General features: G+C 36.1%; 1 protein-coding gene and 1 long non-coding RNA gene across 24 annotated transcripts; one reads left to right on the top strand and one right to left on the bottom strand.

The window, feature by feature from the left end:
* Positions 1–370: 370 nt before the first annotated feature.
* LOC131146987 (uncharacterized) lies at positions 371–3,335 on the top strand. The gene is made up of 2 exons (XR_009134526.1): positions 371–800; positions 886–3,335. It is a non-coding gene; the product is annotated as an uncharacterized LOC131146987 (long non-coding RNA).
* Positions 786–15,881, bottom strand: LOC131146909 (folate transporter 1, chloroplastic). 23 transcript variants are annotated; one of them, XR_009134497.1, is made up of 14 exons: positions 15,472–15,850; positions 15,229–15,305; positions 13,721–13,797; positions 12,980–13,073; positions 10,345–10,438; positions 9,624–9,697; positions 5,621–5,734; positions 5,036–5,107; positions 4,914–4,934; positions 4,652–4,714; positions 2,418–2,537; positions 1,872–1,929; positions 1,685–1,769; positions 928–961 (listed from the first exon to the last, which is right to left on the bottom strand). XR_009134497.1 is itself a non-coding variant. In XM_058096776.1 (13 exons), the coding sequence occupies exons 1-13, from the start codon at positions 15,587–15,589 to the stop codon at positions 918–920; spliced, it is 1,053 nt and encodes a 350-aa protein (XP_057952759.1). In that variant the 5' UTR covers positions 15,590–15,850; the 3' UTR covers positions 786–917. The 23 variants fall into 23 exon arrangements, 14 of the variants coding, with proteins under 14 accessions (XP_057952759.1, XP_057952752.1, XP_057952767.1 ...); XR_009134490.1 differs by having other exon boundaries at positions 786–961; positions 1,685–1,929; XR_009134492.1 differs by having other exon boundaries at positions 786–961; positions 1,685–1,929; positions 5,621–5,731.
* Between the last annotated feature and the right edge of the window lie 945 nt (positions 15,882–16,826).

The raw sequence follows: 16,826 nt of genomic DNA, 5'->3' as shown, positions 1-16,826 counted from the left end.
AAGAGAATTCCCATAACTTGTCCATGGAGGAGCTGAGAATGGGATTCCCATGTTTTGTGAAAATTTTTGCATTCCCATGAATGCCCATCTCAGATTTCCATGCTAAAACATAAAATGTCATTCACATCACATTCCCAAAATCTTGAAAGATGTCAAGTGAACCAAACACCCCTCAAGGAAGACAAGGAGTATTGCTCCAATGTTTCCCCGCGCTAGAGTAGGAGTTGAATATAAAGTTGTTTAGAGGAAGGTCTGCGTCCAGCAATCTTGTAAAAGTCACTAACTATTCTAAATATGTTCTTTGCTTAAGGCATGTTACCAAGTGTGAAAATACAAATTGTGCTACTTAACAATTTACACATTACTCATGTTTACTTTCATGATGTCTTATTACTTCCACTTAATTTAAATTCAATGATTATGAACTTGTGCATGAGGTGAATCCATGATTTGCCGTCCGCAAACTAGAGCTCGTTGCTACACTAGCGTGGCACAAGCCTTTTACATGATATGAAGTGTTCGCCCACGGTACATGGGCACGTATATCAAAAGATTACAAAAGAAAAGTTCTGGAAAGGATTCTCCAGGATCCACATTTTTATTTTTTTAGATAGACGAAGAAACTTAAAGAAGGTACAAAAACAGGAGAACAAGATACCTCCGACAGCAAAGTAAAGAAATTACCAAAGAAGGGCTATCAATCCCATTGCAGATCAAGGAGGTATTTGGTCATTCTTGAGATGAAGCATAGAGGCTAGAGGCCGCATTTCCTATCAACAAGGTGGCGGCTTTACATGCAGGTGGATGAAGCAGTTGTCACCAATTATGAAGCATAGAGGCTAGAGGCCGCATTTCCTATCAACAAGGTGGCGGCTTTACATGCAGGTGGATGAAGCAGTTGTCACCAATTACAGAGTTTAACAGCAGATGAAAGCTTGGAATTGCTGCAAGAAAGCATTCCCTGAAATGAATGAAATCATCAACCACAAGAGCTATAGATTGATTTACAAATTGAGACCCCATGATTTAGCAATGACTTAACTAATCCAAAAGAAATCAAAGAAGTCAATTTTCTTAAAGGGTAAAGCATTCCCATATCAAGTAAAAGAAACTCAACTTTTTCCTTCACAGATTTTGCTGTGTTTTCAATTAAATGATAAGTTATTGATAAATACGTGTGTCTGTGGGCACCTGCACTATTTCTGACATCAACAATGAGGCGAGTCATAATAGAAGCATATTAACCAAGTTGGGTAAACATTTCTAACTAAGAAACACAAATGTATTAAACACATACTGAATAGAAAGGCATCCTGCTCACTCCCAAACAAAATCTTTTTAATCATCCAGGCATCAACAATGATGGTTTTTCGGAAGCACAAATCATGACATAGCTATATTAAATTTATGAGCAGATTGCAAAATATTATCATTTAGCCTCTTCTCAAATATAACTAAGTTCACAAATCAATCTAACCCATATTAATAACTTAGGTACTGCTTACAAATCATTGAGCTCTCAAGTATTTTTCTGATTAGCTCTAGAATTCAAGCTAACACAGGCATTGCATTCTGCTTCTTAATATTCACTTTTTGTTTCATGTTTTTTATTACATGCTAGCTATAATTTCATCATCACTGCTCCTATGCAGCCTCAAAAAGCAAAAATCCAATATGTTCGCACCTCTGCAGATATTTGATCGCCATGCCAAAAAAGTTCCAAACTGCTGTAATAAGGAAACTGCGATCAAACAACTAGGACTTGGTTCCTGCCTCAAGAAAATTCCTCAATTGCAAGTCATTCAGCTTTATTTCATCACTTAAAAAAAAAAGGAATGAGAATGGACAAAGCAACAGCAAAAAACCAATACAAATTCTGTAAGAATTGATTTTCATGACCATGCTTAAGGAACTGGAATCGTTAGGATCCTGGAAAATTTTCAGGACAGGCAAAAAGCATAACTGCATTAGTATTGTTAAAGATTCCCTCAACAGATTTTTATTAAATTTGTGCTTGAAAAGCTTCCACAAGAACACATCATGTAAGATTTTACATTTGGTCAAAAAAGTGATTCTCCATTGAATGGAGATCACTCCACAAGACAAAGATACTGTGCAAGTTCAAGCTCTTTTTGCAATTAACCCCACTTATATCTATTATATATATATTAAAAAAAAAACTACATTCTTCACTTTTGTCCTTGATATCAGGTGCAGCTGCTTTTGAAACAGTGATTTGTGTAACTGCAAGGAAATTTATGAAACTAATGGACTTATGTGAGTCTAAAGAATGACAGTAACTTCATTAAATATTTTATGACAATTTTTTTCTACCACGATAAGTATTGAGTAAATATAATCACCTAAAATATTGCAAAAACAGTAATAATAAACACAGGCCTCATGTCAGACCATACCTTCCATGATGCATCAAAGCATACAACAAGGCTACTTTTGTTTCCTTCTAGCAATGTAGAGGACCTCTTCCCATTCTCAAACCCCTGGACTAGGTTGTGGCTGTTCATCATTTTCAGTACCTAGCAGAACTTATCACATAAGAAGATGAAAGATATTCAAGTAGAATAACCTGCATCTGAATTGGCATTTATTCTTGTTAGATTACCACTTTACCTAAAAGCAGTACATGAAGATATAAAGAACACCCATGATATGGAATACAATAATTTTTTGAACATCACACAATAAACAGGGCAACAAGACTACAACCCAGGACCTCCTGGGAACCAGCTCCGATACCATGCTAGATTACCAATTCACCTAAAAGCTCAAGTTGTTAGATGATGGACCAACAATGTATACCAAGCCTTAACAAATCTCAAGGTAATTTTTTTTACCACAACCACAACACAATGATCTTGCCATCGAAGAGCCTTGGCAAAATTAGCTGGTAAGCTGACTAAAGATTACAACATGACCTTGATGAAGAATGTGAAGAAACCAGCATGCATCACAAAGAACAATAAAAAAATGAAACGAAGACTGGACCCAAGGCTCCCAATGCAGGATGTCACTCTATCACGAAAATCCAGGAAACATTGCAGGTAGGATCAGAGATTCCAAATAAGACTTTAAAGCCCTCTACTCGAGACATTTAATTAAAAAGGTCCACCCAGTGCACCAGACTCCTGGTCACAATAGAACATGGAAAAGAGGATGGCAGGCAGTCATACCCCCATTTGTGGAGACTGGAGAGGCTGATTCCCAATTTTCAAAACCACAGCGGAATATTAGCAAGATGAGGACACGCTATTGCACCAAGTTTGGCCTTCAATATCCAGTCCCAAATGGTTTCCTGACAGCTCCAATGATGTGAAAGAGCTTGAATCAGTACCAACTTTAATTTCATTTTTATTGTTTACTGCAAGAAATTTTGAACCCCCAAGACCAAAAACAAAAATAAAGAAAGACATACCACCAAAAACAATACAACGCAAAGTGGTCATGCTGCAATTCCATCCAAGTAAGATAGGAACACACTGCTAAATAAATAATGCTCTTTTTTTTAATTTAATTAGATGTATACTTGCATGTAGGCCAGCTTTGTGTAGCATGCAATTCTGTTCAACCAAAAAAGTGTTTCAATAAACAAATTGCATACCACAAGCAATAACGAGATTCAAGAGTCTTTTAAGAAATTTCTACTTTCTTCAATTAAAACCATAATTGCACATATAGGCAAGCTTTGTGTGGCATGCGATTCTGTTCAACCACAAAATCCAGGATGCTACAAGCTTTTGCCGATCACAAAAGTGCTTCAATAAATAAACTGCACATTATAGGCAATAATTAGATTCAAAAACACGCTGGAACCACTCCACTATTTAATGTAGGAAAAATATGATCCATAAATAAAAATGACTGAATTACATTATTCTGTGATACACCACAAAAATGTCATTTCTACTTTCTTTTTTTTCTGTAACCACGCATGTCATGATGGAGAAATGATACCATCAGCATCTTCAAAGAGGAAAAGGACAAGGATAAACAATCAATCATTTCTTCCTGCCAGTTTTAGAATTTTTAGGACATTCTCATACACAATAAATGTTATTGAAGAGGCAGGGACATTTTTCAGGAGGTTTGGTGTGATTCCCTTGTAAAAACCTCGTAAACCCTCAAACCTGCAGGCCCAAAATTCAAAAAAAAAAAAAAAAAAGATAAAACCATAAAAGGGAGGGATAACATAAAGGTTTATAATGGAAGTAGTATCATCTCAATTAGTAAAACAGCACAGATTGTCCTTTAGCAGAGATGGCACCCTTTAATGCTAAGAATTTGGGACTAGTTAACTTTTCAAATAGCATTCATGACCAAATGAATCACACTTTAGAAATAAAAATATCATTTCCTTCCGAAAGTGTTCTTCAGCTCATCCTAATATTTTGAGAAGAAAGAGACAAGATCATGTACACGCAAAACTTAAAACTAGCTCTACTACACTACCAGCAGAAAAAACTTGTAACTGATGGACAAGATCCCAAAGGCAGGCCAAGTCACCAAGTTCTCAAGCATAGCCATTAGCCAAGCAATTAAGAAGAGCAAGGTGCACCCACTACTTGTAGCTTCCAATCAGTGGCAATGAGAAAATGTTCATAAAAATTCAATCCGAAGTTAAATCTCACCGTACAGTTTCCTTGACCACATGCCAGCTATCCATGTATCTGGGAATACCATCATTACTGGGTCTTTGCTGCACAGGAAACAGTGATTAACAAGTATAGCCACTAATAAAACCGCTATACTAAGGAGCTATGCAGTAGAATATCAAGTAAATAAAATTGGCATTGCTGTTTCCACCTTCCTAAACCACCAGCGCCTACTTGAATAAATTCAACAACCCAACAATTACAAGCAGAGAGACAGAGGATGAAAGATTTGTACAGTTATACCTGCAATCGAGCTCGAATGACCTGAAAATTAGAAGTCAACCACCACATGATAAGCAATGAGATCACCTAACCAATGTCATAACAATTCAAGAGCTTTACACCATCAAGGAAAGAACACGTACCTGAAATGGATATGTCAGAAGAATAGCAGCAAATTTTGAAGTACCCCCCAGTATTGCATAATCAACTGAATTCTGTGACAGAATTTACAAACTATTAAAACATATATAACATTGAAAGGATGTCATTTTTGACAGAGATATATACAGTCACTCCAATACAACTGAGTTTTGGTCCCATGCCTACATTGGGATTGCATGTCTGCATGAAGGGGACTGAAGGAAAGCAATCAACAGACTACAAACTACAAAGATAATACCACTAGGTCCACTATTATGCAAGGGCTTGGTTTTTACGTTTTCATGCAGTTGACATAGCAATGCAGAAACCAATAACTCATTTTCATCTCCTTGATCCATTTGATTTCAATTCTGACACTATATTAATTTCCCATTAGTCAAGATAATGAATAGCAAAGCCTGGGGAAAAGCCCCAAACAGCCAAATAGACTTGCATGTAATCTGTATAAACAAATGGAAGTTTACAAAGATGTTTTCTAGGATATGTGCATACTCAATTTTTTCTTTTCAATAAAACCGGTGCAGCTCAGCACACATGCATATTCAAATTGGTAAGTGAATGCTAACCAACAGTTCATCTGCACTCTGAGGAGTCCCGTTGGTTTCTTTAGACTTGAAGCTAACAACAACTTTACGAAGTTCCTCATATGTTGTGAACTGAATGGAACCATGAGAAACCTGCTGAATCAACACAAACATCAGTGAGCAGCTAATTGGAATAACTTAGCATGTCTGGTACAGAAATTTACAACTTAGCAATCATACAGTTGCATGCACATGAACTAAAAATATATATTTATCACAACCAGACAGTGTTCTTTTTCTTTTCTCTACCAGCACTATTAACCGCTAGACAAATTACATCCACAACTCCTCTTCCCACAGTAATAGATAAGTAGTCATCCTAACCCCACAGCAGCACCCCACAGGAAGCACAACCAAAAGAAAAATGACTGAAACATGGAAATCTTAGGAGACAAAAACTGTTAAGAGAACACCAAATCTTTCACTAGAAACTTCAGGCATCTGCAGCTGCCCAGAAATTTCCAAGTCAGGTTTGTACCGACATTGTCATGTAGAAAAGGGGAGGGGCTTCATTAAATGTGTGGACAAGAATTATAACAGTGAACTGTGAGCACATGTGAATTTTGTGCACCAATTTCGTATTTTTATTAACATAGTAGTTGCTTTTTTGAGTCCACCCCTCTTCTTTTTAATCCTCTTTCCAAAATGAAAGCATGTTAAGTCTATTTATAATATGTGCCAAGTACAAAGGCAATGACCATAATACCCTTAACACGTACTAATAATGCTAAATGACCAAATAACCATTAAAAGGCCTATCATGAATCATTCATTTAACTAAATCTCATAACTGCTTCCTAAAATTCTTTCCTTCTCATCTTACTATTCACGAAATCTAAACAAGAAAGAGGATTGCAGGAGTGATTGAAGAGGATGGCCAGTAGTACTTTGATGGTGGTAATGATAGATTCAATTCTTGTCATACAACTTCAATTTCTACTCATGTGGTTTTTTCCACTCATTTGGATCATCCATCCCTACAAAAACTACAACAATTTTTTCCCATTTTTAAATCTACTTTTTTTTAGTGTTTTGCTTATCATTTAGGAAATCAGATTAGGACTTCTTTTCCATCTAAAGTAGAGTCTCATATTAAAACATTGTTTTCTATCATTCATTTAGATATCTAGTCATCAATATTTTATGTCTTTGTAAATGATTTTTTGCATGTGACCTCAATCTACTTGTAAAAGAAATGTCTGAATTTCTTAATGCATTCACTCAATTCCACTTGGAAATAAAAACTCAGTTTGGCTGTGGTATTCAAATTATTCAATTTAGTAATGCACTTAAATTTGTTCAAAATTAGCTTCATTTTTTTTTTTTTTTGGGCTTGGCCAAAGCGATTATTTGGGTGAAACATTGTGCGTACACACTTCCCATGGAGTAACTGAATGGAAATATAGACATTTACTTGACATAGTACGATCTCTACTCTTTCATATGCATGTTCCTAAAACTTCTACGACTAACGCTCTCCTTGCAGTATGTTTTTTGCTTATAAAGTTGCTCTACATTGTTCTAAATAGGTAAATTCCCTTCTCCATCATGTACCCAAAAACATCCATGTTTACCATTATGCCCATGTCTTTGGGTGCACATGTTTTGTTCATATTCCACATACTAGTAAGGAAAAGTTCCCTCCTTATGTTGTTTAATGTGCCTTTGCCAGATACTCAAGAAATCAAAAGGAATATAGAAGTTATGATCCCCATACTCGCAAGAACTATGTTAGTAAAGATGTCACCTTTTTGAGTGGATAACATTTTTGGAAGTGTCAGGTCCTCCTTAGATGAATATACTTTGAGTCCATTACTGATTTTTGGTCCCACCCCTCCCTCATGTGTTGGTTCTCCCATTCCAATTCTTAAGAAAACTTCCACTCGTCTTCCCAATCCCTTGGTTACTAACTGAGAGAAACAATTGAAGGTTTATGAACAACGAAAAAAGCAAGCAAAGACGTTCCTACCACCATGCAGTCGCCTCTTCACCCTTCACTCTCTCAACTATGTGACTTGGTTTTGCCAATTACTCATCGGAAATAAACCGGAAACTATTTCATCAATCCTTACTTCCTTATCCTATTCTTCATTATATTTCAGTTCTTCACCTTCCTATTACTATGTATTTTCTTTTGCCTTGTCGGTTTCCATGTTTCTATCCCTTCCTCACATGTTGAAGTTCTTGCTAACCCTAGGTGGAACCATGGAAGCATGCAATGTAGAAATGGATGCCTAGACCACTTGCGGGGCATGGAACTTCGGACTTTGCTGATCTTTTTGTAAGGAGGTTGGTTAGGTGTCGATGGGTCTACACCATCAAATATTTTTCTTACAACTCTATGGTACACAAAAATATAGGGTATTGATTATTTTGAGACCTTCTCTCCTGTTAATTTTGATTGGTCCTTATTCCAATTGTATAAAAAAAATGTTTTCTCACGTGGGGAATTGCAAGAAGAGGTGCACATGAAGCAATATCTTGTATATGTTGCCTAATGGGAGAGAGATAAAGCATGTAGGTTGCATAAGGCCATTTATGGTCTTAAGAAGCCTCCTTGAGCCTGATTTGTCAAATATAGTACCTGCATCTGGTCTTATCCAATACTACTCTAATCATTCAATTAAAAAAGTTGTAGTGTGGTACTTCAAGAAGTTCATGCTAACAATAACATCATCATGGCAATGACTAGATCAGGATTGCAGCAATGACTTCAAGTAAAATTTCAAACTAAGGACTTGGGTGCTTTGTGTTACTTTCTTGACACTGTTGTATAACCAAGAAAGGATTAAACCTATCTCAACGAAAATACACCTTGGACTTGCTAAGTGAGACTAGTACCTTAGGAGCTAACCCAGTCGAAATTCCTATGAATCCCAATGTGTAGTCTAGGGATGTTGGACCGGACTTCAAAGACGAAAGTTGAATATAGGCAGTTGGTTGACGAGTTGATCTACTTGACTGTCACTAGACCTCACAAATCATTTGTTGTGGGGGATGTTGAGTTGATTTAAGGAAAAAATCCTAAGGGGCCACATTGGAATGCTATTTGTGGGATTTTACAATATCACAAGAGATCTCCTCAGAGGTTGATACATAAATGTAATAGAAATTTTGAGATTATGAAATACACTCATGCTAATTTGGATGGCTATGTTGAAGATTAAAGGTCAAGTCCTTGATATTGCACATCTTTTGGGTGGTAATCTTGTTACCTAGCATAGCAAGAAACAATCTACAATAGCAAGATCTAATGTTGAAATAGAATAGCAAGCTAAGGCTTGTATTGTTAGTGAGCTTGCATGGTCAAGGTCTCTTACTTCAAAAATAAGAGTCCTGGCAACAAAGCCCATAAATGTGTTTTCTAATAATCAAGCTGCCATTTAATTTACTAGCAGCCGATAATTTCATGAGAGGAAAAAGCACATTGTAGTTGACTATCGTTTTGTGAGTGATGTTGTTTTGAAGAAGGTAGTGAGGACTATTGTGATAGTTATGGACCAGTTAGGAAATATTTTTCAATTTTCACGAAGAAATTATCTAAAACCTCCTTGTCTAACTGTTGTAACAAGCTGGAATTAGGTGATATATATATACAACTCCAGCTTGAGGCGAAGTGTTAGAAGACAATATTTTATTTTACTAATTAGGTCATGTGGGCTGGGGTATTTTTGTTCCTCACATCCTATTACTGTTAATATATAAACAGGGCAGATTTGGAGCTGTATGTAAGCTCCAGGGGACTGCCGACTGGGTCTTCTCCCTCTAATCTCTTCTCTTGTCTTCTCCTTTTGTAAACCTAAGAGCTGTATTTTTCTTCATTAAAACTCCAATTTGTTTCAGATTTGCAACTCATTAAAAAAGATGCATACTCAATTTAGTAAATAACAGCATTTGTAAAAAGTAGAATATTGAAATTTCAAAATTCAATAAACCTAGAGAAAACAAAATCAAAAGAGGAAAAAATAAAGACTTATAATCATACCAGTAAAAGACTAGGTACAATCCCTTTATAAAGTGCACTCCATCCTTCCTCTTTCAAAATGGTTCTTACAGCATCTAATATTTAATCACCCATGACAATCCACAGTGAATAGGAAATAATCAAACATAATAGTAAAAAATACAAAATTGTCCCACAGGATTGTCAAAGGTACTTGGAAGTCTAGTAAATACAAAGGTGAGTAGAAGTTTTAATAACTATGAATAAGCAAGTTGGACATCCCAAACAGAAACAATGGCTATTGTTGATCACTAACAAGAAAGATAAAACATTCCAAAAATCAAAATGAAATAATGTTTAACATTATTGTGTAGAATTTCTATATATAAACAATTACACCACATCTACAATTGACAACCCTTATTTCCAAGAATAAATTAAAAAAATATATATGACAAATCTGGATCAATTGAGTGGAAGGCTGAATTATACATCAAAATTTACAATCAATGATCACATAGAATGATAAAATCATCATGGATCATAAAAAATAAAAATAAAAAACAAAACAAAACAAAACAAAACAAAACAAAAAAGGAAGACGAAGAAGGAAAAACAAAAACAAAAGAACAACTCAATTTGATCAATTTAGTTAATAAGCAGAGCAGAAAATAAAAGAAAGAAAGAAGACGAAGAAGGAAAAAACAAAAAACTCAACAGAAAAACTCAATTTGAGCAAGTTAGTGTAATAAGCAGAGCAGACCATAGAGCCCAGAATACGGTCGGGCATGATGAAGAGGAGTCTGAAGTTGCAATCTTGTTTTAACAAGCCAAACAGGGTTTGTGCACAGAGAAACCTGGCAAAAATTCAGAGTCAACAGGATAGAAATTTTAACCATCATAATGCATACAGCAACAACAACAGCAGCAATAATAAAACTATAACGATGCTTATGATGATGACAGCATCGATAATGATGACAGTGCTGTTTTATCTTTTCTAACGAAGACACTAGGGATGCAAGCTTCAGGGTTTTTAAAAATAAAAATGAAAAAATTTATCAAAATGCCTCAATATTATAGATTCTAACTTCTAAGAGTACATACACAGTGACATTCATTGTGTGTCATAGCGTTGATTTGCAAAACATTCGTTCCTGCATGCTTATGGTGCAAGTGGATAAGAGGGTGTCTCCACTGTGTTAATATGTCAGTGATTGTTAATAGGCAGACCAAGGGACTTTCAAGAGGGTTAAGGCAAGGAGACTCTTTATCCCCGGTCTAGTTTACTTTTGTTCTATATGTTCTTAGTACAATGATCTCCCATGCCCAGGACCTGGGGATTATTAATGAATTGTCTATAGAAGGGGAGTGGGTGGAGGTGTCTTATCTTCAGTTTGCTAACAATACTACCTTGTTCCTCGAGAATAATTTGTCCAAGAGTGGTATATCTGGCATTAATTTGAGTGGCAGTGAGCTTGAGACTTTTAGATCCTTAGCAGCATGTGAGTCTTTGGCTTGGCCTTTGTCTTATCTTGCTCTTCCATTAGGGAGTAACTCTTTCAGATGTTCTTTAGGGCCCAGTGATTGAGAGAGCAGGGAAAAGATTAGAGGGGTGCAAGAGGGCTTGTCTGTCGCTAGGGGGTAAAATCACTCTTATTAATACCTCTTTAGCTAATATTGCTATTTATTTTCTATCCCATTTCAAAATTCCATCTGGGGTGTCAGTGAAGGTGGAGAAGATTATGAGAGATTTCTGTGGTCGGATGTTGATGAGAAAGAGGGAGCATTTAGTTAGTTGGGATGTTATTAAGAGGCCAAATTCAAAGAGGGGAGGGGGGGGGGGGGGTTGGAGCTTGGTAATGTGGTTTCTATGAACATATCCTTAATAAAGTTAACAGGGAAATAATTATGGAGATTTCTCTTACAATCTAATTCCCTATGGCAGAGAGTAATGAAGAGTAAATAAGGAATACATAAAAAATAGATGGGATTCCAGACGGAGTGGTAATACCACTCATGCGAGTCCTTGGAAGTTTGTCTACCAGGTTGCTAGTCTTTTCTTTCCTCTCACTCGTTTCAAAGCAAGTAATGGAGATAAACTCAATTCTGGGAGGACATTTGGGTTGGTGAGTCTTCGTTGGAGATGCAGTGCCATGTTTGTTTAGATTTTCATTTCTTTAAAAGTCTTGATGAGAGAAAGGTTGGTGGATTATATCTTTTGTTGGGTGTGCTGGATTCGTTCATGTCAACTTCGCAGGGTGATACAAGGCTTTGGATTGGGGACACTTCAGGGTTCCACAAATCCTAGCCCTTTCCTCTTACATAAAGCTGTTTGGAAAGCAAAGATTCTTTTTAAACTCCAGGCTTTCATTGGGACCTTAATTCTTAATAAGATCAATACAAACGATATGCTACAATTAAGGAGGCCCTACAATGCCCTTTTATTCCAGATATCTGTATGATGTGCAACGAGTCTAATGAGACTATTTGTCATTTGTTCATTCATTGTAAGATAGCAAGATGCATGTGGAACAATTTGTTTCATGGCCTGGTGAGATTTGGGTGGCTCCAACTAAGATTCAAGATTTTTTGAAAGTGAAGTTTTGTGGCTTTGGGAAGGAGAGAGAGGATATTTTGAGACTGCACTATTTTTACAATTTTTTTTATATAACAAAAGAAAATTATATTAATGGGAAAAGAATTTACAAGAGGGGGAAGGAAATGCGCTATTTTTACAATTTTTTGGTCACTTTGGATGAAAAGGAATGCTAGAGTTTTTAAAAATCAAATGACCTCTCCAAGATTGCTTTGGGAGAAAGTTATTTTTATTTTATCTTTTTGGACTCATTCTTTTTGGGTTTTTGGGCGGTCTTTTGCTGTTCGACATTGAAAGGGATTGGAAAGAAGCTTCGGTGTAATCTGTCATTTTTTCCCTTTTTTTTTTCTTTTTTTCTTTTATGCTTTAAATTGGGAGATTTCTTATCCTCATTTCATTATAATTATGTTATTATAATAGAATTGTTTTATGATCTAAAAGATAATAATAAAGGAAACCTCTAGTAGAATAAAATAAGCTTTCTTTTCTTACACAATCCTTCTAGCCTCATTTTTATTTACAATGTCTTTTAAATCAGTAGTATAATCTATATAATAAGGTCCTGCACACACCCTCACTTTTTTTCCTCAATGTTTTCTTCTTTTCTAGAGGGTAATGACTAGGAGACCCAGCAAGAACTAGTATGCCACACAATAGTAGCAAAGGAAATGACATAGGGTAAATGCATGCCACTCTTATAAGAACAACCATGAACAAAAACCTTACTCAACAGAAAGGCCTTAATATAGCTCTTCATCCAAGTGGACCAAATCAAAACATTGAAAGCTCATTGACTAACCAGGGCTCCTGCTTCTGCAGCAGATGCAAGATGAAGACCAGGGCTCAACTTCTCCTCCCTGTTTTTGGAATACCTTTGCTTGGCTCTGCTATAGCTATAGATATAACATACTTATTAGATTGCAAATTGGATAAACATATCATTGATCATAATAAATCTAAAGGTTCCAAGTGAATTCAATACTTTGAAGAAAACCACATTACAAAAGAAAAACCCTTGATCTTCCACCAATAAGTACAAGACTACGAATAGGCAGACCAAAATTCCCAGGTAAAATGCAAATAAATATAATCAGGATATCTATGCAACATACATGGATTTTACAATTTCGACAATAGCTAGGACCATCGAAATACTATAGGATCTAAAATATTATCAAATAAGAAGCACATTCCAGATTATTGAGTTATGTATTTCAATTTTCACACTAAAAGCAAGTCATTGCATTTTGAGAATAAGTTGAGCATTACAACTAAGATTGCTGAAGTTAACCGCAAGGAAATAATGCAAAATATTGCAAGATAATAAATAATTCGATACGAAAATGGAGTCCCTGAAAGTGTTTATGCAAAGAATGACAAGGAAGAAAATAAAATAATAACTTTCCATTGTTTACATAAAGTTCAAATTCAAGAGTGCACTTAAAATCAAACCAAAGCCCTCGCATTAATCAAATAGAATTTAGTACAAGATATCAAATCCTTGTATATTGTCGACTGCACACAACCTTAAAGCACTTACAAGGAGAAGTATAAACCCCACGAAATAGTTGATCCAAGGACTGCAGGAGAGAAACCTGCATAAAGCCCTCTCAATCCCTGTGACAAAACAGCATGCAATCATGGATGACATTCCATCAATGAAATTAAGTATCTAACATAAATGTCCCCAATAGAGAGAAGGAAAGTAATATTTTAGAGCATGCAAATGATAATTGCCAACTCTTCAAAGATCAAGGATAACACTTTTGTGAATATTCATTCGGTTTTTTAAAAAAAAAAATTTGTGGGGGGGGGAGGGGAACCTCCATGAAGATGCTCCAAAATGACCTATCTTCTTAAAACATTTTAAAGCGTTTTCCTCCTTTTCTAAAAGAATTGCATAAAGGTGGTCTAAAAGGACTTTCCTTAATAAGCATTTTAAGTGCTTTCTTTTCTTCCTTCTCTCATTCTTTTAATAACCAAAGTCTAGTTTAATGAGCATTCTCAAGGACCAAAAAGGAAACAATGCAAAAGACAAGTTCATTCTTTAAATATCTCAATAACAAAAATGGAAAATTATATCCTATGCAAATTACTTAGGTTGATCTCCTAGGTCCTTTCATCCTTTCAACTACTTCCTCCAGCACCACATGTTAAGGTTTTATGACCACAAAAAGTGACACAAACCCTATATGTTGAGCCCCCAGCAGGCAGCAACACCAGCAAATAAATAATAGCTACCAAAAAGTTGCACAGGTGTGTATGCTCATGGATAACTAAGAAAGCTATGGATTAGTTTAGTTATGGAAAATAATTGGGCAAAAGACATTAACCTCCCCTGAGGTTTGATAAAAAGTCACTGACCTCACCTGAGGTTTCAAAACTCCCAAGGACATCTCTGAGGTTTCAAAAATTTTAGAAACCTCACTTAAGATTTGCCAAAAAGGCACGAGTCTCTCCTTATATTTTGCAAAAAGACAAGTCTTTTGAGGGGAGGTTTGTGTCTTTTTGACAAATCTCAAGGGAGGTCTGTGTTATTTTTGAAACTTTAAGGGGTGTCATTTTTGAAACCTAAGGGGAGATCCCTATCTTTGTAATAAACTCAAGGAGGTAAGTGTCTTTTGCCCGAAATAATTTTTGTTTTCATTTTAAATTTTTAATGAATTATAAAAATATCACCTTGTTTTTCAAATATTAAACATTTGTAAGGAGGACTTGGAAAATAATTACAAAGATATTTTCAAGTTTCTTACATAAATGTTTTTGGAAAATTGAAAAACAATGCAGTACATTTTGTAATTCTTTGAAACGACTGAAAATGAAAATGATCTATGTGTTGTAGAAAATTGTGGAAGGAATAACAGCAACAACCTGAAAAGGTTAAAAAGACTAAAACTGATGTTTCTCAGGACGTAGCAAGATTCACTTCACCAACAGGTGAGGTCGAAGATCAGAATCAAAGCATGAAGTGCATTGTCATGCAAGGCAAACAAAAAAGCCCTCTAATGAAAGGCCAAGAACTGTGGAAGGTGGAGAAAGAAAACAGACCTCTATGCGAGCAATTGTGAAGATAGCATGTGCCGTGTTCTTGTAGGCGGGAAGATTGGAGAGCCGGCCATCATTAACTGATACTCAAATAAAATCAAACGAATAATGGCCTACGGAAAAACTAAAAGCAAAAGAATAACTAATACGAGCTTCAAACCTAAACAGTCTCCGAAATATTATTATAAAAAATAAAGCCAGAACAATGAAAGATTGGTGGAATAAGAAAATGCGGCGATGAAGGACCTTGGAACCTGGTGCGAACGACATCGAGAGGGTGCATGGAAGCAACGGTTGCGAATCCGGCAACGGCGCCGGCGACCGCGTTCTCCCATTGCCACTGCCCTGACTCTAATTCCGGCATTTATGAGAGACAGAGAGACTTAGGGCAACGAGAGAGGAGTTCGAATAATAGCTAGGTGTGGCTCTGCAGCGCGCGAAACGCCATGAACTTGTCCGTCGATCTCTCGCAGAGTAGCAGACGCTACTGTGAAAGGGACACGGTGGGCCGAGCAGGTGACGAGAGATCGGGAGTATACTGGTTATTGATTTATTTTACCTATGCCATAGATAACAAGAGGAATAGGTGTGAATGCCGAACTAGGGCCTAAGTGATACGAGTGCAGCCGGGCATATTACGAGAAACTGTCATGTGCTGTTGCCTAATACACTTACACCGAATTAGATCTAATACGTATCGCAAGGTGGAGGTGGATTAGCACATATGTACACGATGATATCGATTGAGACAAATATTGTCAAGGGGCAGGTTTGAGTTTATGTTTAAGGTAATGAAAGTTTTATTTAATTATAGTTAATATAGAAATTCAGATGATGATATATACTGAACTGTATGAGATATAGTGAGTTAATAAATTTTGGAAATGTGAAAAATTATCGGGCAGCGAACTTCGAGAACGAAATTTTTTAAAGAGAGGAGAATGTAGTGAGCCTAAAAAATATTAAATTAAATTATATTATATTAAATTATTATTAATTAAATTTATATATATGTATAAAAGAAAGTTATCTTCGAAGATAACATCTTAGGAAAAACATTACAGAGAGATTTTCTCTCTCTCTCTCTCTCTCTCTCTCTCATCATTCCTCTCCTCGCCTCCTCTCTCTCCTCATTTTCTCGGCAAATATTAGGCTAATCAAAAAATGGAAGATATCGCTGGATTTCTATCTCTACCACCGACATTTTTACCGGAGTGGATTTGTCATAGAAGCGATGTAAGTACCACTCCTAGGGTAAGGTATACTCCCTCTCTTTCCTAATTTTTCCTTAAATTTTCAATTAAATCGACGATCGGGTACCACCACGAGGTCCTAGTCTCGATTGTCGTCAGCCGAAACAAATTTTCAATTTTGAGGTATTAGGCACCACTCCAAAGCGAGAGTGAGATTTAAGGAATTAAGAAAATTGGTTTTTTTTTTTTTTTAGTTTAATTGTTTATTGGGAATTTGTGGGTTTAGGAAATGTCAAATAGTATTTTATTTGAGGTTGAGTTAATTGAACAGGGGCTATTGAATCAAGGTTCGGGGTGAGCGCTACAGGCATCATTTTGGGGTCCCTGCGGGCATAATTCAGGAAACCA

This window comes from Malania oleifera, chromosome 1 (genome assembly GCF_029873635.1).
Source record: "Malania oleifera isolate guangnan ecotype guangnan chromosome 1, ASM2987363v1, whole genome shotgun sequence".
NCBI classification, from domain to species: domain Eukaryota; kingdom Viridiplantae; phylum Streptophyta; class Magnoliopsida; order Santalales; family Ximeniaceae; genus Malania; species Malania oleifera.
This window is presented reverse-complemented; position numbering and strand designations above follow the sequence as displayed.

Bases quoted from the DNA above. Each gene is read 5' to 3' on its own strand.
- LOC131146909 (XM_058096769.1), bottom strand. From the start codon at position 15,589: ATGCCGGAATTAGAGTCAGGGCAGTGGCAATGGGAGAACGCGGTCGCC. The intron at 4,715-4,913 runs GTATAACTGTAC...TTTCCTGTGCAG, and splicing joins TCATTCGAGCTCGATTGCAG to CAAAGACCCAGTAATGATGG. The intron at 945-1,684 runs GTGCGAACATAT...GCTTTCTTGCAG, and splicing joins GCGATCAAATATCTGCAGAG to CAATTCCAAGCTTTCATCTG.